The sequence below is a fragment of the Cetorhinus maximus genome, unplaced genomic scaffold (assembly GCF_964194155.1).
Source record: "Cetorhinus maximus unplaced genomic scaffold, sCetMax3.hap1.1 HAP1_SCAFFOLD_2114, whole genome shotgun sequence".
Lineage (NCBI taxonomy): Eukaryota > Metazoa > Chordata > Chondrichthyes > Lamniformes > Cetorhinidae > Cetorhinus > Cetorhinus maximus.
In genome coordinates this window covers 26217-50000 of record NW_027598053.1, presented here as the reverse complement: position 1 = coordinate 50000, position 23784 = coordinate 26217, and the positions used below count along the sequence as shown (strand labels likewise).

General features: G+C 45.3%; 2 protein-coding genes across 2 annotated transcripts in view; one reads left to right on the top strand and one right to left on the bottom strand.

Moving 5' to 3' along the window:
- Nucleotides 1-3263: 3263 nt before the first annotated feature.
- On the bottom strand, nt 3264-5246 carry LOC144676998 (uncharacterized). Its single transcript, XM_078537263.1, has 2 exons — nt 4321-5246; nt 3264-4236 (listed from the first exon to the last, which is right to left on the bottom strand). The coding sequence occupies exons 1-2, from the start codon at nt 5082-5084 to the stop codon at nt 3264-3266; spliced, it is 1737 nt and encodes a 578-aa protein (XP_078393389.1). The 5' UTR covers nt 5085-5246.
- Nucleotides 5247-10465: 5219 nt separating this feature from the next.
- Nucleotides 10466-23784, top strand: part of LOC144677002 (uncharacterized) — a 39033-nt gene continuing 25714 nt past the window's right edge. Inside the window, exons 1-2 of the mRNA XM_078537268.1 lie at nt 10466-10495; nt 16259-17575. Coding sequence (XP_078393394.1) covers nt 16713-17575 — 863 coding nt within the window. The 5' untranslated portion in view covers nt 10466-10495; nt 16259-16712. The remainder of the gene's footprint in view (nt 10496-16258; nt 17576-23784) is intronic.

Here is a 23784-nt window from a genome sequence, read left to right as displayed (position 1 = left end):
ACAGGTCCTGTGCCATTGGATGGACACTTGCCACCCTGAATAAAACTGGGGATAAAGTATTGATGTCTGTAAGGGCCATAATATTAGATAAATCCAAGTAAATATTACTCTTGACTCCCTTGTAGATCAAAAATCTGTATAACTCAGCCTTGAATATATTCAATGACCTGGCCTCTACTGCTCTCTGGGGTAGAGAATTCCAAAGACTGACGACCCCCTGAGAGAAGAAATTCCTCCTCATCTTTGTCTTAAATGGGAGACTCCTTAGTTTTAAACTGTGTCCCCTAGCTCTAGATTTCTTCATGATGGGAAACATCTGCTCAGTATCTACACTGTCATCCCCCCCAGAATCTTCTTTGTTTCAGTAAGTTCACCTCTCATTCTTCTGAATCCCAACAAGTATGGGTGCAACCTGTTCAACCTTTCCTCATAAGACAACCCCTTCATCTTAGGAGTTGGCCTAATGAACCTTCTCTGAACTGATTCCAATGTTAGTATATCATTCCCTAAGTAAGAAGACCAAAACTGTACAAGTACTCCAGCTGCTGTCTCACCAATGCCCTGTGTAGTTGTAGCAAGTTCCCTACTCCACCCCCTTCCAATAAAGGCCAACACTCCATTTGTCTTCCTCATTACTTGCTGAACCTTCATGCTAATTTTTCATGATTCATGTACAAGAACACATGAGGGAGTGGTAGAGGCAGGAACCCTCACAACATTTATGAAGTATTTAGATGACCACTTGAAATGCCATAGCATACAGGGCAATGGGTCAAGTCCTGGAAAATGGCCAGCACAATCACAATGGGCCCAAGGGCCTGTTTCTGTGCTGTATAAGTCTATGACTCTATGACTATGACTCTATGACACCCAGATCCTTCTGTACTGCAGCATTGTGCAGTCTCTCACCTTTTAAATAATTTTCTACTTTTATATTCTTCCCGCCAAAGTGGGAAAGCTCCCATTTTCCCACATGATGCTCCATCTGCCAAATTTTTGTCCATTCAGGTAACCTATCCATGTCCTTCTGCAGACTCTTGGTATCCTCCTCACAACTTGCTTTGTATCATCAGTGATTTTGGCTACAATACAGTCAGTTCCTTCATCCAAGTCATTATTAGAGCCGGCTGCTTTTGTCTTCTTCAATTGTGGGTGATATTGGTCCCCATTCTCCTGGACACTGAATCCATCTTGTTCTAAACTGGGTTCAATGTCAGACAGTTCAGGGAGTCAGGAATCATTCACCCCTAGACCTACACTGACAGACAAAACTGCAGACAGTTCTCAGTAAGGATTCCTCTGGTTCCTCACTTTAGTCAGTTGTCTGGACCATTAGTCAGGATACTGAAACCCACCTTTCTTACAGTCCACTCCTGGAGGCCCCATCCCTGAGCCTACAATCTTCAGCAGGGTCAGTGGTGGAGTTCCACAGCGGGAGTGATCTCAGAGTAACTATCAGGAATGCACCCTTGGGGATGTTCCAAGGCATATGGTTTTAGTTATCCTGGTGTCTTACACACACACACACATTAATAAAACAGGGAGTTTCTGAAAACACGCTGCAGGTCCTCCTTTATTTGGAGATCAAATGTCTGCTGTATGATTGTCCCAGAAGTTAACAGGCTTCTGTGAATCCTCCAGTTAGATGTTCCCAGTTTTAAATTGGTTTATTTTAAATGTTTTAACACCAGCTTTAAAGTGCTAGATTCAGGACTGCCACAAAAACACATTAAATCTCCATGGAATAATTACCACAGTCATTCTCTTAAACTTAAACCTGCTATTTCACTTTTAGTCAGAAACAGATCACAACTTTACACCAATCTCTGATTTGACAGCACATTTCCAGCATTCACCGTTGTTCTTCCTGACTCTAAACACAGTTGTGAAGGAGCCTTCTGTTCCGTGTCTAGGAGCTCTGAACCATGGAAGACAGCGGCTGGGACACATTTCTTACATACCCCAGGATTAACCCACATGGGGACTTTGTCGTCAGTGAAGAGAGATGAGAAAGACTCTGTCAGTGTGACCCTGAAGGACTGTGTCCAGGCTGAAGTTCTGTTCCTGCCGTATGATCTTACCCTAGCTTGTCCTTTCTGAGTTCCAGCCAGGTGATGTTAAACACTCAGGTGGGAAAGACAAAAATCTACAACATGTTGAAAACAAAGCTGTTTTATTTCACATTTATCCAGAATATTAAACTCCAGTCCAATTAGCGAGGTTATTAACATCATCAGAAACAAGCTCCAACTGTCAGAGTAAAAGCATCAGAAAGTTCTGGTACAGAAAAAGGCCATTTGGCCCATCGTGTCTGAACTGGCTGAAATAAAGCTATTCAGCCAATCCCACTTTGCAGATCTTAGTTTGTCACCCTGTATGTTCCAGTAATTCAACTGCATATCCAAGTCTTTCTGTTAAATGCAATGAGGGTTTCTGCCTGTACGACCCAATCAGATAGTGAGTTCCAGACTTGCACCACCCATTGGCTGAAATGATTTCTCCCTCCCCCTCTCATTCCTTCTGCCAATTATTTTAATTCTAAACTATACCCTCCCTCTGGTTATTGATCTCTCTGCTAAGAGAAAAAGGTCCTTCCTGTCCACTCATTCTGGGCCCCTCATAATTTCATACACATCAATTAAATCTCCCCTCAGCCACAGAAAATAACCCCAGCTTATCCAATCTTTCCTCATAGTTGAATTTCTTCAATCCTGTAAATCATAAATCTCCTCTGTACCCTCTCTGGTGTGAGAATATCCTTCCTGTAATGCAGTGTCAGAGCTGTACTCAGTACTCTAGCTGTGCTCTAACTAGTGTTTTGCACGATTCCAGCATAATCTCCCTGCTTGTATATTCTAGACTTCAGCCAAGAAAGGAAAATGTCCCAAATGCCTTCTTGACCACCTGATCTACCTGTCCAACCACCTTCAGGGATCTGTGGATATGCACTCCAAGGTCCCTCTGTTCCTCTACACTTCTCAGCATTAACCCATTAATTGTTCATTCCCTTGTCTTGTTTGCCCTCCCAAATTCATTATCTCACACTGCTCCAGATTGAATTTCATTTGCCATTTTCCTGTCCATCTGACCAGTCCATTGATATCTTCCTGCAGTCTAAGGCTTTCTTCCTCATTGTTAAACACATAAACAACTTCAGGATCACCTGCAAACTTCTTACTCATGATCCCCACATTTAAGTCTAAATGATTGCTATAAACCACAAAACTGTGGAGCCCCACTGGAAACAGGCATCCAGACATGATTCAGCACTGGATGTGATTAACAGCAGCAATAACAGCAGAATCCAACCCCCACTGTCGCATGTGAACTTGCTGGCATCTCAGCAGGTTGTTTGACTGAGCGAATCCCTTCCCACACACGGAGCAGGTGAACGGCCTCTCCCCTGTGTGAACACGCTGGTGTGTCAGCAGATTCTGTTTACTTTTAAATCTCTTTTCACAGTCAGAACATTTAAAAGGTCTCTGATCAGTGTGAACAAGCTGGTGTGTAGTGAGATGGGATGACTGAGTGAATCTGTTCCTGCACAAGGGGCAAGTGTATGGTCTCTCCCCAGAATGAAATCGCTGATGCTTCAGAAGGTTGGATGAATCAATGAATTCCTGCCCATACTCAGAGCAGGTGAACGGCCTCTCCCCAGTGTGAACTCGATGGTGTCTCACCAGGTGGGCTAACCGAGTGAATCCCTTCCCACAGATAGAGCAGGTGAATGGCCTCTCCCCAGTGTGAATGTGTTGATGTTTCAGAAGATCCTTTTTGCTTTTAAATTTTTTCTCACAGTCAGAACAATGGAACGGTCTCTGATCAGTGTGAACAAATTGGTGTGTCAGAAGGTGGGATGAACAAGTGAATCCCTTCCCACACACGGAGCAGGTGAATGGTCTCTCCCCAGTCAGAGTGCGTTGGTGGTTCAGTAAATCCTTTTTACTTTTAAAGCTCTTCTCACAGTCAGAACATTTAAAAGGTCTCTTATCAGTGTGAACAAGTTGGTGTGTCAGGAGGTGGGATGACTGAGTGAATCTCTTCCCACACACTGCACAGGTGAATGGCCTCTCCCCAGTGTGAGAGCGTTGGTATATCAGTAGATCCTTTCTGCTTTTAAAGCTCTTCTCACAGTCAGAACATTTAAAAGGTCTCTGATCAGTGTGAACAAGCTGGTGTGTAGTGAGATGGGATGACTGAGTGAATCTGTTCCTGCACAAGGGGCAAGTGTATGGTCTCTCCCCAGAATGAAATCGCTGATGCTTCAGAAGGTTGGATGAATCAATGAATTCCTGCCCATACTCAGAGCAGGTGAACGGCCTCTCCCCAGTGTGAACTCGATGGTGTCTCACCAGGTGGGCTAACCGAGTGAATCCCTTCCCACAGATAGAGCAGGTGAATGGCCTCTCCCCAGTGTGAATGTGTTGATGTTTCAGAAGATCCTTTTTGCTTTTAAATTTTTTCTCACAGTCAGAACAATGGAACGGTCTCTGATCAGTGTGAACAAATTGGTGTGTCAGAAGGTGGGATGAACAAGTGAATCCCTTCCCACACACGGAGCAGGTGAATGGTCTCTCCCCAGTCAGAGTGCGTTGGTGGTTCAGTAAATCCTTTTTACTTTTAAAGCTCTTCTCACAGTCAGAACATTTAAAAGGTCTCTTATCAGTGTGAACAAGTTGGTGTGTCAGGAGGTGGGATGACTGAGTGAATCTCTTCCCACACACTGCACAGGTGAATGGCCTCTCCCCAGTGTGAGAGCGTTGGTATATCAGTAGATCCTTTCTGCTTTTAAAGCTCTTCTCACAGTCAGAACATTTAAATGGTCTTTGATCAGAGTGAACCTGCTGGTGAGTCCGGAGGGTTGATAATGCATTAAATCCCTTCCCGCATTCAAGGCAGGTGAATGGCCTGCCACCAGTATGAACATGCTGGTGTGTGTGGAGGCTGGATGACTGAGTGAATCCTTTTCCACACACAGAGCAGGTGAACGGCCTCTCCCCAGTGTGAATACGTCGATGAGTTTCCAACTCAGATGGGTAATTGAATCCCTTCCCACAGTCCCCACATTTCCATGGTTTCTCCATGGTGTGGGTGTCCTTGTTTCTCTCCAGGTTTGACAATCAGTTGAAGCCTCATCCACACACAGAACACGTGTACAGTCTCTCCCTGCTGTGAATGGTGCACTTTTTTTTCAGGCTGGTTAAAACTCTTTCCAATCATTGCACTGGAACACTCTCACTCATGTGTGTATGTCTCAGTGCTATTCCAGTCACAACGTTGTTTAAAATCTTTCCTTACAGACAGACATTTCTTCTTCCAAATTCAAAGGCCGATGATATTCAGGTTCTGATGAATCGAGTGACTCTATCAGATCCTGACATGATGTTTGGTTTGAATTTCCCATCTGCAAATCCAACCCTCTGAATGCCCTGTAAAAGGAGTTTACATTAAAATACTCAGAATATTCAAAAAGCAAAGGCCATTCTGTCCAACGACTACGCTGGTTTTTATACACCACATGCTTCTCCTCCCATTCCATGCACCTCATCTCATCCTTTCAGCTTATCTTTCTATTCCCATTTCCCTCACGTACTCATCTAGTTTCCTTTCAAAATTATCTCAATGGTTTCCTATGAGTTTCACATTGTAATCACTCTCAAGAAATTTCAAGTGAAAACATTCTCTCCATATCTACCGCGTCCAACCCATTGATCATTGTGAAGACCTCTATCAACTCACTGCTAACTCTTCCATTTTCTAAAGGAAAAAGAAAGCTCCACCCTTTTCAATCTTTCATAACAGAAATATTTGTTCTGGTTTACAAAACTCATCACTGTCAATCCAGGATAGAAATTGAGAAGAGACAAACATCTCTCTTGGTTTTAGTTTGCTGGGTGTAAATCCTCCCCTTCTAACCCCCTGTAAAAGGAGTTTCCAAAATCCATCCCTGTCAGTCTAGGATAGAAATGAACACCATTCTCTCCTCCTGCTGTCAGGGACAGGGATTACTACGCATGCGTACTGCTGCACATTGACCCTAGAAAGATGGCGGCCGTTCATTCGGGCCTGTGACCGGAGGAGGTCGGCAGCTTTGCTCGATTTGGTGCAAACGCGGATCCGGCAGCTTCTCATTCGGGTTTAGAGGCCGATACCTAGCGTTTATGAAGCATCCAGTCCATTCTCCGGCTCCATTCCTCTCCTCAGTTACGCTGTTTCTCACCTTGTCCCCCCATCCTTCCTCCTTCAACTCCCGCAAGCCCCAGTCTTCAGTCACAACGACATTGCGCCTGCGCGCAGGGCGCCAGCCTGATGGATGATCAGGTGGCACCCTTCCTTCATTTCGATTGGTTGGAGGACCACCAGATAGTCCCGCTCAGTCTTCCAGTCCCGCCCACTCTTCCTATTGGTCCGGAGCTGCCGTTAATCACCCAGGCATTGTGACGGTTTCAAACGCTGAGAGCGGCCACAGACTCAAGCCTGACTTGATGACTCTTGGCAGCATTTTCTGTTCGGGAATTAGAGCTAGAGATGGAGTGTCTACGGAGAGGGAAACAGAGTAAATGTTTCAGGTCGCTAAATTTTTATCCAAGCTGGAAGAATTTAGAGATTTAGTTGTTTTCCAGCATGTACGGAGTCAGGGAAATGAGAAGGGGAAAGGAGAAAAGAACAAACGGTCTTGTGATAGGATGGAAGGCTGGAGTGATTAAATGACAAAGCGGATGATGCAAGGCAACACTGGGTGATAAGGAGACAAGTAAATAAACTAATGGGACAAGTGAAGAGACAAAAGACAGGTCCAGATGAGATATGAATGATAACAGCAGAACAATTACAAGCACCTACTGTCTGAAAAAATGGGAGTGGTGGTTATGATCCAAAATTGTTGAAATTAATGTTGAGTCCAGAAGGTTGCAAAGTGTCTAATCAATGATGAGCACTGTTCCTCGAGTTTCCTTTGAGATTTATTGGAACAGTGCAGGAGGCTGAGGACAGAGAGGTCAGAACTGAAGTGAGGCAGAGAACTAAAATAGTAAATGATCAGAAGCTCAGTATCACGTTTGCAAACTGAATGGTGATGTTCCACAAAGCAGTCACTCAATTTAATTTAATCTCCTCAGTGTAGGAGAGATGGCATCATGAGTAATGAAAACACGATGCTAAATTGCAACAAGTACAAGGAAATCACTGTGCCACCGGAAAGCGTATTGAGAGCTGGGAATGTAGGAAGGGAGGAGATGAAAGGGTGGATGCAGCATCTGCTGTGCTCACACGGAAATGATACAAAATGATGTTCATAAGAAGACCAGAAATAGGAGCAGCAGGAGAACGTATGGCCACTACACCATTAAATGCTCTTCCTCCTTAACTCCACTTCTCCTCCCTATCTCCAAACCATTGATTCCCCAGTATCTAAACGTTCATGGATTTGCATCTGGAATATATTCAAGACAGAGAATAATTTGCAAGTGCTCCTGATCACTGCTCGGCAATCATATTAACTGAACTTTAGTCTGGCCTAGTGTCACAGCACTGAAATCTTGTCTTTCTCTGACATGTTATTCTTAATGTCATAATTGACAGATTAAGAGTAAAACAGCCACCGTTTCACTGTAAGGAGAAGAGACAACTTTGTAATTACTCCAGTCTGGCTCATTAGATCTGGTTATTCCATCCCATTTTATATTCATCTCATGGGAAAATGAGTAAAATACTGAAACATACGCGCTTTTGGGGACAATGGTGAGTTTGCTGCTCAGATTAGCTTAGGTCTCCATATTATAAGATAGAACTAAAAGGACTGGAGAAGATGCAAGAAAAAAATACTAGAATGATGCCAGAACTGGCAGGTGACACCCATTAAGAAAGACGGGACAGGCTGTAAATGTTTTCTCTAGAAAAGAGAATGAAGGATGACCTGATCCTTTAAGACTATGAAAGGGTTTGACAGGGTAGACAAGTGGCAGATGTTTCCACTTGCAGACAGAATGAGAATAAATATCATTTAGTCGCTAATAAATTTAATATGCAATTCCAGAGCAACATTTTAAACCAGAGATTAAAAACAGAAAACATTGGAAATACTCAGCAGATCTGTGGATGGAAACAGAAGATTAATATTTAAATCTGTGCACAGATGCAGTCCAGTTCTGATGAAAGATCATGGGCCTGAAATGTAAACTGTTTCTCTCTTCACAAATGCTACCAGAATTGCTGAGTATTTCCAAAATTTTCTGTTTTTAATTAAGATTTGAAGCATCCACAGTATTTTGCTTTTCTTTAACTGGAAAATGCTGAAATGAACTCCATGTGACATCAAGAAAGAGCTAAAGACACTGGATACTGCAAAGGCTATGGGCCCAAACAATATTCCAGCAATAGTACTAAAGACTTGTGCTCCAGAACGTTCCACGTCCCTAGCCAAGCTGTTCCAGTACAGCTACAACACTGGCATCCATCTGGCAATGAGGAAAATTCCCCAGGTATTTCCTGTACACAAAATGCCGGACAAATCGAACCCATCCAATTACTGCCCCATCAGTCTCCGGCCCCAATAATCTGGTCATTGACGCCCAGTTTGGGTTCCGCCAGGGCCACTCAGCTCCTGACCACATTACAGCCCTGGTTCAATCAATGCCAAAAGAGCTGAACTCCTGAGGTGAGGTGAGAGTGACTGCCCTTGACAGCACGGCCGCATTTGACCGAGTGTGGTATTAGGTAGCCCTGGTGAAACTGGAGTCAATGGGAATCAGGGAAACCTCTCTGCTGGTTGGAGGCATACCTAGCACAAAGGAAGATGGTTATGGTTGTTGGAGGTCAGTCATCTTAGCTCCAGGACATCACTGCCGATTGGGCCTCGGACACTACCTCAATTGCTACATCAATGACCTTCCTTCCATCACAAGGTCAGAAATGGGGAGGTTCACTGATGACTGCACAGTGTTCAGCATCATTTGCGACTCCTCAGATATTGAAGCAGTCAATGTTCAAATGGAGAAAGACCTGGACAATATCCAAGCTTGACTGACAAGTGGGAAGTAACATTTGCAACACAAGTGCTAGGCAATTACCATCTCCAACAAGAGAGAATCTAACCATCACCCCTTTACATTCAATGGCATTACCATTGCTGAATCCCCCACTATCAACATCCTGGGGGTTACCATTGACCAGGAACTGAACAAGATTAGCCATATAAATACTGTGGCTACAAGAGCAGGTCAGAGGCTAGGAAGCCTGTGGCAATAACTCACCTCCTGACTTCATCATCTACAAGACACAAGTCAGGAGTGTGATGGAATACTCTCCACTTGCCTGGATTAGTGCAGCTCCCACAACACTCAAGAAGCTCAACGCCATCCAGGACAAAGCAGCCCACTTGACTGGCACCCCATCCACAAACATTCACTCCCTCCACCACTGACGCACAGTAGCAGAAGTGTGTACCATCTACAAGATGCACTGCAAGAACTCACCTTAGACAGCACCTTCTAAACCCAAGACCACTACCATCTAAAAGGGCAAGGACAGCAGATCCCTGGGAAACACCACCACCTGGAACTTCCCATCCAAGCCACTCACCATCCTGACTTGGAAATATACTGCCGTTCCTTTGCTGTCGCTGGGTCAAAATCCTGGAACTCCCTCCCTAACAGCACTGTGGGTGTACCTACACCACATGGACTGCAGTGGTTCAAGAAGCTAGATTACCACCACCTTCTCAAGGGCAATTAGGGATGGACAATAAATGCTGGCCTAGCCAGCGACGCCCACATCCCTTGAATGAATTTTAAAAAAGATTGTGAAACTAACCACCAGAAGGATTTGTGATTCCCGCCTGAGCTGGAAATTCTTAGATAAAACCTCACCGTGCAAAGATAATTTGAAAGCTGAATGTGGAAAAGGATTTACTCAGTCATCCCACTTACTGACGCAACAGCACGTTCACATTTGAGGGAGGAGAATCAGACTCATTGTGTGTGCAAAGGCATTCACTCAATTTGCCCCCTGGTTAACACTCCAACTTTAGAAACCCAACACTTTTGATCTACGACTAGTCCATTCTTATTCGGGAGGGATAGTTTAACCCTTATGTCTATGGAAAAAAGATCACTTGTTCACCCCACCTACTGAGACTCCAGTGAGTCCACATCTAACTGTAGGGGTTTGTTCTGCTGTTAATCACACCCAGGACAGAACTATGGTGGAAGACACGTGCTCTTTAGTTGCTGTATCAATTGATTTAGTAAATTTGTAACTTGGACAAATGGCTCCAATTGTAATCGGAATTCTGATCGCAAATCACAATGTTCTACTAAAAAAAAATGTATGATCACAATGGCGTCGCTCTGACCCAGCATTCACTGCGGGTAAGAATGTGCCCTATCCACACGACCGGCGCGCCTTGCGCAGGCGCAGTTTCCCGCTGAGAGTAGAGCATGCGCAGTGCAGACTGTCAATGGCGCTGCAAGGAACGGGGAAGAAACAATCGAGTGCAGTTGAGTAATGGAGTCGGTGGGTGAGCGGGGAGGATTAGAGCCAGCGGAATGGGCGGGGGGGCTTCATAAATACTACGCGGAGGCTTCGAACCCCGAGTAAAAAGTTACCGGTCCCGCATTAGCACCGAAAGGTCTATGAGCTGCGGGGCGCCTTCCGTTCACAGGCCCGGTACAGCAGGGCGCATGCGCTGTGATCCTGGATTAGGAGACAGGCAAAGAGTGGGTTGCCACCTTCCAGGATTGGACTGGAGTTTCCAGGAGCTGAAGCTCAATCTCCAGGACATTGCTGTGTGCAGCACTGGAGAAATATCTTAAGGGCATTAAAAAGATTGTTTTAATTTGTAATTTTCTTTGAATGTTTCTCTTTATTAAAATATTGAAAGTGGGACAAATCATCATCCAATTGCGTCACGAGACATTTTGCTTTCCAATTGGCCTGAGAAGGCAGTGTGTCACAAGGAAGGATGTGTTGGCCGACTCATGGCTGGAGCATAGGGACAAGTCATGTGATGGAACCTCCATTTAATCAGAGTTGGCAACCCTAGAGGAGAGAATATTGTGAATTTCTGTCCTAGACTGACAGTGATGGTTTCTGTAAACTTTACAGGGCACTGGAATTGGAGGATTGATAGACGGGAAACTCAAACCAAACATCACAACAAGATCTGACAGATTCACTCGATTCATCAGAAACTGAATATCAGCAGCATCTGAATGTGGAAGGTTTGTCTGTTCTGTTTGTGGGAGAAAATTTCAGATATCAATGTGACTGGAAAAACACCAGGAGGGAGTGTAGCACAGTTTTACCTGAGTGATATCCAAACTCCAAGGGTTAAATTACAGAAGAAGATTACACAAAAGAGTCATTATGGCACAGAGGAAGCCATTTAGCCCATTGAGTCCATGCCAGTTTTCTGGAGCAATCCAGTCGTCCCATTCCCCTGCCCCTGCTCTATCCCCATATCCTTGCAGGTTTATTTCCCTCGCGTGTCTGTCCAATTTCCTTTTGAGATCATTCATCATATCCGTTTCCACCTCCTTTCGTAGGCAGTAAACTCCAGGTCATTACCACTCACTGTGTAACAACATTCTTCATCACATTTCCCGTACCTTTTACCCAAAGCCTTAAATCTGTGTCCCCGAGTCCTTGTACAATCAGCTGATGGGAACAGCTTTTCTTTGTCCACCTTATCTAAACCTGCCAGAACCTTGTGCACCTCAATCAAATCCCACCTCAACCTCCTTTGCAGGAACTATTCTGGTAAACCTCCTCTGCACCTTCTCAAGGACCTTCACATCCTTGCTAACGTCTGGTGACCAGAAGATACTCAAATTGGAGCCTAACCAGTGCTTTGTAAAGATTCAGCATAGCTTCCTGTTTTTGTTTTCAATGTCACTATTTATGTAGCTCAAGATCCAATCGGCTTTGCTAACTTCTCTCTTAATACATCCTGTCACCTTCAGAGATCAAAGCACATGAACCCCGGGTCCCTCTGTCCATGCACACTCTTTAGAACTGAGCCATGAATTATATCTTCCCTCTCCCTATTCCTTCTGCTAAAATCCAGCACCGCACCTCACTATGAGCATTGTAATCCCGGAAACCCGGGAATTTAGAAGATGAAGAGGTGATTTGATCAAAGTTTTTGGGATATTAATTGGAACTGACCGGGTTGATAGAGAGAAACTATATTCACTGGTTGGGGAATCTAGGACCAGTGGGCGGAGACTAAACATAGAATCAGGTTCCAGCACCTTTTCAGGTAGAGCGTTCCTGATCCTGACAACTCTCTGTTGGTGCAGAAACTACTGAACTCGATGCTGAGTCTGGAAGGTTGTAAAGTGACGAATTGAAAGATGAGCTGCTGTTCCTCAAACTCCCCTTGAGCTTCATTGGAACAGTTCAGGAGGCCAAGGACACAGAGGTCAGAGTGGGAGTGGGGTGGAGAAGTTAAATGATAAGTGACCAGAACTTCAGGGTCCAGCATGCACTTAACATGGTCAAATCCTTCATAAAATCCTGGCAGTATAACATCCAATTTCCTTTTGAAATGATTAATCGTCTCCACTTCCACCACCCTCGTGGGCTGAGTTCCAGGTTATTATTGTAGAAACATGCTCTCAGAGGCTTTTTAGTCAAACAAATTAAGCTTTATTTAGACAAGAGCTTGTGTGGCTGCTTGTATCCAGCCAGCCCCTCCTGCAACCACTTCCTAGGAAACTCCTCCCCTAGAATTTATACCCCCGCACTAGCTACACATTGGTTGAACAAATCACGTGACCCTACTTGCTGTGAAAAACGTTCTTCCTCATATCCCCTCTTGCATCTCTTGCCCAAAACCTGTATCCTTGTACCATCAGCTAATGGAAAAGGATTTCCTTTGTCTATCTTATTCTAAACCTTTCATAATCTTGTACACCGCTATCAAATCTCCCCTCAATCCCCCAGCTCCAAAGAGAACAACCCCAGCTTCTCCAGCCAAACCTTGTAGCTAAAATCCCTCATCCCTCGAACCATTCTGGTAAATCTCCTCTGCACCTTATCAAGGCCCCTCACATTCTTCCTAAAGACTGGGGACCAGAACTGGATGCAATATTCTAGTTGTGACCTAACCAAAACTCTATAACATAAGAACTAGGAGCAGGAATAGGCAATTCGGCCCCTCGAGCCTGCCCAGCCATTCAATACGATCACGGCTGATCTCATTTCGGCCTCAACTCCAATTTCTCGCCTTCTCCCCATAACCTTTCAACCCATTACTAATTAAAAATCTATCTCCTCAAAATTATTCAGTGTCCCGGTATCCCCTGCACTCTGGAATAGTGAATTCCATAGATTCACGACCCTTTGAGAAAAGTAATTCCTCCTCATCTCTGATTTAAATCTACCACACCTTAGCCTCAAACTATGGCCTCTTTTTCTAGAATGCCCCACAAGGGGAAACATCCGCTCCACGTCTACTTTGTCTATCCCCTTTAGCATCTTATATACCTCAATTAGATCTCCTCTCATCCTTCTAAACTCTAGCGAGTATAGGCCTAAACTGCTCAATCTCTCCTCATAAGACAAGCCCCGCATCTCTGGAATCAATCTAGTGAACCTCCTCCGAACCGCCTCCAGTGCAACTAAATCCTTCCTCAAGTAAGGGGACCAAAACTGTGCACAGTACTCCAGGTGCGGTCTCACCAAAGCCTTGTACAGTTGCAACAACACTTCCCTATTTTTATACTCTTCCTTTTGCAAAAAATGCCAAAATTCCATTTGCCTTCCTTATAAATGCCGAAATAATGCCTCTGTTTTTATACTCAGTACCTCTATTTATGAAGCCGAAGGCCCCATATGCTTCACTGACTACCCCTCAATCTGTCCTGCCATAAGAAATTGATCCTACAAATGGTTTAATCATCACCCATACTCAGAAAGCCGATATAATGATACAAGATTTAAAATAATTCCTGTAATATTTGCCCTGAACCCCAATACACCCGTCCCCAAGGTTATATCATCCCATCTTCAAGCACCTTGATGTTCAGATGATAAGGGAATTATCCGGGGATTTCAGAAGTCAGAACGCAGGGAGAGAGATGGGTGGACTATGACCACCAGTAGCCAAGACCCCGGCGTTAAGGCAGTTTTGCAAAACTCTGCAATCGTTCCTGTGATAGTGACACCAGTAAAAAGGGTGGAGGGAAGAGAGGGATCAGTGACTGGGCTGGAATAGGGGCCACGGCTGGCACGGCCGCTGGGAAGCACTTAGACATGGAGAATATGTGGGAACAGGACGAGGCTGTGAGGCAGCAATGGACAGGAATCTTCAGTAAAAGAAATAAAAGGCAGAGAGATGAAATCCTGGAACAACAAGAAGGAGTGAAATCCAGAAAAGAGATGGTGGACGGACTGATCGAGAGAAAGGGAACGGTCAGTAAGATCATTCAGCAGAATAAGATTGAGGTGAAAAGTCAGAACATGTCTAAAGCTGTTCCCTGTGTGATGTAAAGAGGGTTTTTATTGGATCAGATACAACAAGGCCAGGAGGACATTGAAAAACAATACATAGTCCAACATTAGACAGTCCAAAGGGCCTGGAGAGGGAGGGTTAATAAACCTCGGGAGTCACAGGGCCGGGAGGATATTGAGAAACAATAGAGAGCCCAAAGGGTCTGGAAGGGGAGGGTTAATAATCCCAGGGAGTCATAGGCTGCACAAACTTCGAGTGTGAGCCCAGGCCCATTTTAAAACAGTGAACAAATAAATCCCTGATTTTACTGAGACTCTTTTCCATGTCCCAGCTCCTGTAAATACTGACTGGAAAGGGAACAGAATCTCAGGAGGCTCCACTCAGCTGGCTGCTCATGAGGAAGTGATCTCCGATCAGATTAATGTGCTTCTGCTGTGAGTATTTAATAAAGTGTCTGAACCTCTCATTGTGCTTCCTGTCCAATATCCCCCTCATTCATGGATCTTCTGTTTTACCAACTGGGGGAAAAAAAATTGCCTAAGGCAAAAGCAAAAAACTGCGCATGCTGGAAATCTGAAACAAAAACAGAAATTGCTGGAAAAGCTCAACAGGTCTAACAGCATCTGTGGAGAGACAAACAGAGTTAACGTTTCGAGTCCATATGACCCTTCTTCAGAGCTGGTGTTGAAAAAAATTGTCTGTTCGCTGATTGGCCTCAATGGTGGCAGGATTACTCAGAATGCCTCATGGGTCAGAAAGCCCCCTATCGATGAGAACAGGAACCCAGAGCGACTGCGTGGGGGCCGGGTTGTGCTCAGAGCATGCTCAGTGCGGCTGGTGGAGACGGACTGGGGTGGAACAGGCAGCTGAGGAGGCTGGAGGAGATTGTGGATGCACGGGAGGAATTGGAGCCAGGGGTGGGTCAGAATTAGATGATCTCAGATAATCCTGGAAGGCTGAAGGGCTGGAGACGACCACGACCGTCAGGGAACACAGGGGATGATGGTGAACAAGACTTGGTACAAGTAAGGACATGAGCTGCTGAGTTTTGGGTGACCTCCAGTTTCTATGGAGTTGAATCTGGGAGGCCGACAAGAAGCACAGTCAAATCTTTCAGTTTAGAGGGAACAAAGGAATGGATGAGTTTCAGCAGCAGATGAACTGAGGCAGGAACACAGTTGGGCGATTTTACTGAGGTGGAAATGGCTGGTTTTAGTGATTTGTAGTCAGAAGCTCAGCTTGGGCTAAAATATGACAACAAGATTGTGAACAGTCTGGTTCAGCCTCAGAGAGCTGCAAGAGGGATGGAGTCAGTGGTTAGGGAGTGGAGTTTGTAGCAGGGACTGAAAACAATGGCTTTCATCTTCCCAACATTTAAATGGAGGAAATTTCTGCTCATCCAGTACTGCATGTCAGACAAGTCAGGACAGTGTGTGAGCTGGAGGTGATGGTGTTCATTGACACCTGTTACCTTCGTCCTTCTAGGTCGTGGGACGTTGAGGGCTTGGGATATTCTGCCAAAGTTCTGGTTGAGCTGAAGATGTATTAAACACATCTTCACCCCCTGCATCTCCCACCTCTCTCTTTCCTCCCATGGAGGCAGAGTCTTGTGTAGACCCAGACCAGGTGACAGGTTCCATTCCCTGAAGGACATTAGTGAACCAGTTGGGTTTTTATGACAATCCAGCATTATGGTCACTTTTGCCTCGTGCCAGCCCCACAAATTACCAGATTCATTCAGCTCAACCTGCCTTTGTGATTTTGTGGGTTCTCTCTCACTCCCTTTTTTCTGTTTTAAATCAGTTTCACAGGGGATTAGAAGGAGAGGATTTGCAGTCAGGAAACAGAAACAAAACATCACAGCAGAATCTGACAGTCGCCCGATTTATCGTAACCTGAATATCATTTGATTTTGAACGTGGAAGGAAAAAGCACCATTCACAGTGGAGAGAAATCGTACACGTGTCCTGTGTGTGGACGAGGTTTCAACCGATCATCTGGCCTGTCAAGACACAAGCACAGCCACATCCGGGAGAAACCATGGAAATGTGGGGACTGTGGGAAGGGATTCAGATTCCCATCTGAGCTGGAAGGGCATCGGCGCAGTCACACTGGGGAGAGGTCGTTCACCTGCTCAAATTGTGGGAAGGGATTTACTCTTTCAGCCCACCTGCTGAGCCACCAGCGAGTTCACAGTGAAGAGAGACCTTTTAAATGCCCAGACTGCAGGAAGTGCTATAAAAGTTCCTGAGAGCTGATGTCCCATCAATGTGTTCACACTGACAAGAGACCATTTAAGTGCTCTAAATGCGGGACTGGGTTCAGGGGATCATCCCAACTCACTGTACACCAGCGAATTCACACTGGGGAGAGGCCATTCATCTGTCTCCAGTGTGGGAATGGATTCACTCAGTCATCCCACCTGCTGAGACACCAGCAAGTTCACACGGGGGAAAGACTGTTCACCTGCTCTGAGTGTGGGAAGGGATTCACTGAGTCACACAGCCTGCTAACACACCAGCAAGTTCACACTGGGGAGAGGCCATTCACCTGCCCCCAGTGTGGGAAGGGATTCACTCAGTTATCTAGCCTCCTGAGACACCAGCAAATTCACACTGGGGAGAGGCCATTCATCTGCCCTCAGTGTGGGAAGAGATTCACTACCTCATCCCACCTGCTGAGACACCAGCGAGTTCACACTGGGGAGAAGCCATTCACCTGCCCCCAGTGTGGGAAGGGATTCACTCAGTTATCCACCCTGCTGAGACACCAGCAAATTCACACTGGGGAGAGGCCATTCATCTGCCCTCAGTGTGGGAAGAGATTCACTACCTCATCCAACCTGCTGGCACACCAACGAATTCACACTGGGGAGAAGCCATTCACCTGCCCCCAGTGTGGGAAGGCATTTAGTCATTCACCCCACCTGCTGACACACCAACGAGTTCACACTGGGGAGAAGCCATTCACCTGCCCCCATTGTGGGAAGGGATTCACTACCTCATCCAACCTGCTGGCACACCAGCGAGTTCACACTGGGGAGAGACCATTCACTTGCCTCCAGTGTGGGAAGGGATTCACTACCTCATCCAACCTGCTGAGACACCAGCAAGTTCACAAGTAACTAAAGTGCTGGGAATTTGCTATTAATCACATCCAGGACTGAACCATGTTCCCTGGGATCTGTTTCTGCTGATGTTAATAAACTACAGACCACTTAGAGGGGCTAATATTCTGGATAAATGTCACATAAATTAGTTTTGTGCTAAAGACACAATGTGTTGAATCTTTTTAATATCTCTAACACAAGTTACTTCATTTTGAAGTGCTCTCCCTCTCCCCTAGCCTCCATCCTCACCCCCAGCAACCGGTGTGAGGATCTCATGGAGCTCCTTTGTCACTAAGATTGAGATAATCCGATCAGCTGCCTCTGCTGCTTCCCTCCCTTCCACTCGCCCTCCCTAAAGTTCCCCATTACCCGAGCCTTGAACTCTCATCTTTCTGTAGTTTCTCTCCCATCTCCCCTCAGGCCCTCTCAGAGCTCATCTTGTCCATGAAACCCACCTCCTTCATCAACCCTGTTGCAACTAAACTACTGATCACTCAACTTCCCCATGTTCACTGACTATGATAACAGTTTTCTCTCTCAGGTACTGTCCCTCTCTCCTTCAAATCTGCCATCATTATACCCTTCTCAAAAAACAAATCTTTGTCCCCACTGTCTTTCCAAACTACTGCCCCATCTCCAGTCTCTCTTTCCTCTCCAAAGTCCTTGTTGTCACCTCCCAAATCCCTGCCCATCTTTCCCAGAACTCCATCTCTGAATCCCTCCAATCATGTTTTTGCCCCTGTCACAGTACTGAAACAGCTCTTATCCAAATCACAAATGACATCCTATGTGACTGTGACTAAGATAAACTCTCCCTTCTCGTCCTCGACCTGTCTGCAGCCTTTGACAAGGTTGACCACATCATTCTGCACCTTCGCCTCTCCCCTGTCGTCCAGCTGGGTGGGGCTGCTCTCTCCTAGTTCCATTCTTCTCTATCTAATCATCGCCAGAGAATCACTTGCAATGTCTTCCCTTTCCACTCACAGAGTCACCTCTGGTGTCCCCAAAGGATCCAGACTTGGTCTCCTCTTATTTTTCATTAACCTGTTCCAAACAGTGACATCATCTGAAAACACTGTCACTTATCACATTTACACTGACAGCTCCCAGCTCTGCTTCACCACCACCTCTCTCGACTTCTCCACTCTTGGTAAATTATCAGACTGTTTGGCGGATGTGCAGAAAATTTCCTCCAATTAAATATTGGGAAGACTGAAGTCATTGTTTGAATGGTTGTTAGAAGCAAATTCAGTCGTAACTTTCAAAAGTGATTTGGATTTTAAATTAATACGGAAAGATTTGGAAGGCAATCGGAAAAGAGCAGGGGAGTGGGACAGATTGGTAACGTTTTCAGGCACAGTGGGCTGAATGGCCACCATCCATGCTCTATGATTCTATCATATGTTTATTATGAATCATTATATTATTATAGATGATAGAATCTCCTAATAGTACAGCAGAGAAGGAGGCCGGTTGGCCTATCAAATCTGTGCTGACAAATTCGACGAGCTATCCAGTTAGTCCCACTCCCCCATTCTTTACTCATCCCTGCATCATTTCTCCTTCAAATATTTATCCAGTTCCTTTTTGAAGTTTACTCTTGAACCTGTATCCATCAGATAGTGAATTCCAAATTCTCACCAGTTGTTGCTGAAAAGGTTTCATCGTGATGCTAGCGTAAAAGCAAAATATTGCGGATGCTGGATATCTGAAATAAGAACAGAAAATACTGGGAAAACTCAGCAGGTCTGACATCACCTGTGGAGAGAGAAACAGAGTTAACATTTCAATTCCGTATGACTCTCCTTCATTGCACAATGCCAAATCTAGGATAGCCTGTTCCCTAATCAGTTCCTCGACATTCTGGCCTAAAAACTATCTTGTACATTCCAGGAATTCATCTGCCAGAGTATTTTTGCCAATTTGGCTTGCCCAGTCTATATGCAGCTTAAAGTCACCCATGATTACCGTAGCACCCTTGTTACATACATCTCTAATTTCCTGTTTAACACTGTCACCTACCTTATCGCTACTGTTTGGAGGCTGATAGACAACCCCCACGAATGTTTTCTGCCCTTTGTTTCTTCTTAGCTCCACCCAGACAGATTCTAGGTCTAGATTTTCTAAGCCAATATCCTCTCTCACTACTGCACCAATTTCATCCTTAACTAACAATGTCACACCACCTCCTTTTCCTTTTTGCCTGTCTGTCCTAAATATCGAGTACCCTTGGATATTCAGTTCCCAGCCTTGGTCACCCTGCAGCCATGTCTCCATAATCACAATCATATTGTACCCGTTCACATCTATTTGCACTGTTAATTCATCTACCTTATTGCAAATGCTCCATGCATCCATATACAGTGCCTTTCGACTTGTCTTTTTAACATTTTTTATACATCTCTTTTTGTACTATGGTCCTATTTGCTGCTAGCCCTTGTTTCCTCTGCCTTCCACTTTTGCTTTCTACTTTTCTATCTTTCATTCCTATCTTTGTTTCCCTCTCTTGTGTCTCCTCACTCAGTTTCCCTTTCCCTTGCCAGTCTAGTTTAAACCCTCCCCCACATTACTAGCAAATACCACTGCGAGGATACTGGTCCTGCAACCCATCCAGCTTTTACATGTCCCATCATCCCCAGAGTCAGTCCCCATGCCTCAGGAATCTAAATCCCTCCCTCCTACACCATCTCTCCAGCCATGTATTCATCTGGTCTATTCTCCAACTCCTGATCTCACTAGCACATGGTACTGGGAGTAATCCTGTGATTACTACCTTTGAGGTCCTGTTTTTTAATTTATTTCCTAGCTCCCTATATTCTGCTTTCAGGCCCTCATCCCTCTTTTTACTTAGGTTGTTGGTACCGATATGGACCATGACCTCTGCCTAATCTATGATATAGTAATATATCATATATTAACTATATATATATAATATTTTTTAAAGTTCATTCACGGGATGTGGGCTTCACTGGCTGGGCCAGCATTTATTCCCCATAGCTAGTTGCCCTTGAGAAGGTGGTGGTGAGCTGCCTTCTTGAACCACTGCAGGTACACCCACAGTGCTGTTAAGAAGGGAGCTCCAGGATTTTGATCCAGCAACTGAAGGAATGGCGATATATTTCCAAGTCAGGATGGTGAGTGGTTTGGAGGGGAACTTCCAGGGGGTGGTGTTCCCATCTATCTGCTGCCCTTGTCCTTCGAGATGGCTGCGGTCGTGGGTTTGGAAGGTGCTGTCAAAGGAGCCTTGGTGAGTTCCTGCAGTGCATCTTGTAGATGGTACACACAGCTGCTACTGTTTGTCGGTGGTGGAGGGAGTGAATGTTTGTGGATGGGTGCCAATCAAGCGGATGCCCTGGATGGTGTCAAGCTTCTTGAGTGTTGTTGGAGCTGCACTCATCCAGGCAAGTGGAGAATATTCCATCACACTCCTGTCTTGTGCTTTGCAGATGGTGGACAGGTTTTGGAGAGTCAGGAGGTGAGTTACTTGCGGCAGGATCTCCAGCCTCTGACCTGCTCTTGGAGCCATAGTATTTACATGGCTGGTCCAGTTCTGTTTCTGCTCAATGGTAACACCCAGGATATTGATAGTGGGGGACTCAGTGAAGGTAATGCCACTGAATGTCAAGGGGTGATGGGTAGATTCTTACTTGTTGGAGATGGTCATTGCCTGGCACTTGTGTCTTGCAAACGTTACTTGCCACCTGTCAGTACAAGCCTGGATATTGTCCAGATCTTGCTGCATTTAGACATGCACTGCTTCAGTAGCTGAGGAGTCGCGAATGGTGCTGAACATTGTGCAATCACCAGTGAACATCCCCATTTCTGACCATATGATGGGAGGAAGGTCATTGATGAAACAGCCTGAAGATGGTTGGGTCTAGGACACTACCCTGAGGAATTCCTGCCATGATGTCGTAGAAATGAGATGATTGACCCCCAACAGCCACAACCATCTTCCTTTGTGCTAGGTATGAATGCAACCAGTGTAGAGTTTCCCCCCTTATTCCCACTGACTCCAGTGTTGCCAGGGCTCCTTGATGCCACACTTGGTCAAATGCTGCCTGGATGTCAAGGGCAGTCACTCTCAACGCACCTCAGGAGTGCAGCTCTTTTGTCCATGTTTGAACCACGGCTGTAATGAGGTCAGGGGCTGAGTGACCCTGGCGGAACCCACGCTTAGCATTAGTGAGCAGGTTATTTCTTAGCAAGTGCTACTTGATACAGAAACAGGCCCAATCTCAATGTGGTGATGAACATTTTCATTCACCAATTAAGCTTTGAGCGACACTGTTACAATCGATAATTTTCCATGTGCCAGAATGTGCCCCATCAATGACTACAGGAGCGTGGTGTGATTACTCAGCACTCGGTTGCACTCTGAGCATGTGCAGTACAAGTGATGGACGTGGAACATGCTGATCAGGAGCTGGTTGGAGATGACACTGAATTACAGAAAATATCAAGTCCAGAAACAGTGAATTCTGTTCAACTGACCTGTGCTGGTGTTTATGTTTCGCACAAGATACATTCCATTTCGTCTATCTCATGTCTGCTTTTCAGCATATCTTTCCTTACAGAGATACCAGCACTGAATTAAAAGCAAAATACTATGGGAACTGGAAATCTGAAATAAAAACGGAAAGTGATGGAAAAACTCAGCAGGTTGTTTCCACCAGTTTGTACCAGTCTTGATCTTTGTAAATTTCAACATCGACCTTTTTCCAATCTGCAATTGGAGGTGGAGGTGGGGGTGAATTGCACAGATTGCATCATGGAGGAAGGCCCAGACATTCTGGTATGTACATACTTTAAGTACCTATTGTGTGTATTGCGCTGTCATGAAAATATAATGCATTTCATCATATTGATGTGATACATTGTAAAGGTAGGTTAATTTTGGGGTTTGGACTAGTTTCTCTGTGTGGATTTGTTTGGGGGAGGGGATTTAATGGAATTGGAGACAGCTGGTCTGGAGCTTTTGAATGATCAAAAGGGAAGCTAGGTTTGAAATGCTAAATACATAAACCTGGCTGAAGTTTTAGAATGCGAGGTGCAAGGACCAATTGCATTTTTAGATATATTAGATTAGTTTGAACTTCAAAGAGACGATAAGATGTTACATCTAGCCATAGGAAGCTAAGTAAAACAGTGTTTATTTTTCCCAAAGGTTACTGTTAATATAAGTACTATGAAAGATTTATGATATAAGAAAAGTAAATTTGCAGACATATTGGGACATTGGAATTTACATTAAGAGAGAAACATGTATGAAGGAGAGGGAAGGCATTCTGAGATCTAACACAAGTATGAAAAGCCTCCAGCCTCTATGCATTAAGTTGCTGTCTGCAGGAACTGAAGCTAAGAAAACTCACTTTGAATATCATTCACGCATCTCAAGATAAAATACAAATTGCAAAACAGTACTGGCAGCTGTTTCAGGTTTTGTTCTGTGACTTGAGCAGCTCAGCATTTACCATCCACTGTGCCAACAGCGCCCCGGGTCCCGATCTCGATTGGGAAGCCGATGCATTGAATTTTGTGTTCCCAAGTCAAGCTATCAATGGCGGATTATTTACCCAGAACAAACCGCGTTGCAGAAAGTCCCCTATCAATGACTACAGGAGTCCAGTGCGCAGGTGCAGTGTGGGTGTGCGCTCTGAGCATGCTCAGTGTCAGTCATGGTGACAGAGTGAGGAGGAGCGGACGGTTCGGGAGGCGGGAGGAGATTGTGAGCACAGGGTAGGAATGGAAACCGCGGCTGGACTGGGAACTGGAGCAACTTCTGGGGTAGGCCCCAGGCCCCGTGTTTACCCCGCGGTGACAGGCCCGGGGGGAGGGAGCGATGGAGCCGGCGGCTGGACGGGGAGGATTTGGAAACACTTTGTGGATCCGCAAACCCTGAGGAATAATTGTCAGCTCCTGGTTTGCAGCTGCGGGGCTTCTCCCTCCCGGGAACAGGCCCAGGTTAACGGCCGCCATCCTGGCTCAGCGAGTGGAGGATGGTTCACATCAGAGGATGGGGGAGGGGGGACAAGAAATAAGAGGTTACACTTTGGGCTCAAATCAATGAGGATCTGATCTGTGTTTGGGAAACTGTTAACAAATGGCCCCTTGTAAAACATGATCTCCAGTTGTAGAATTTATTAAAAGGATACAGAGAATTATCCAACACTTTATTTAGATTTCAACCCAGGGAGGGGGGAGAGGGTGTGGGACGGGG

Excerpts from the sequence above, each read along its gene's own strand:
- LOC144676998 (XM_078537263.1), bottom strand. The coding sequence starts at position 5,084 with ATGGAGAAACCATGGAAATGTGGGGACTGTGGGAAGGGATTCAATTAC. Across the intron at positions 4,237-4,320 it reads CGAGTTCACACTGGGGAGAG|ACCATACACTTGCCCCTTGT; the intron begins GCCGTTCACCTG and ends TTCTGGGGAGAG.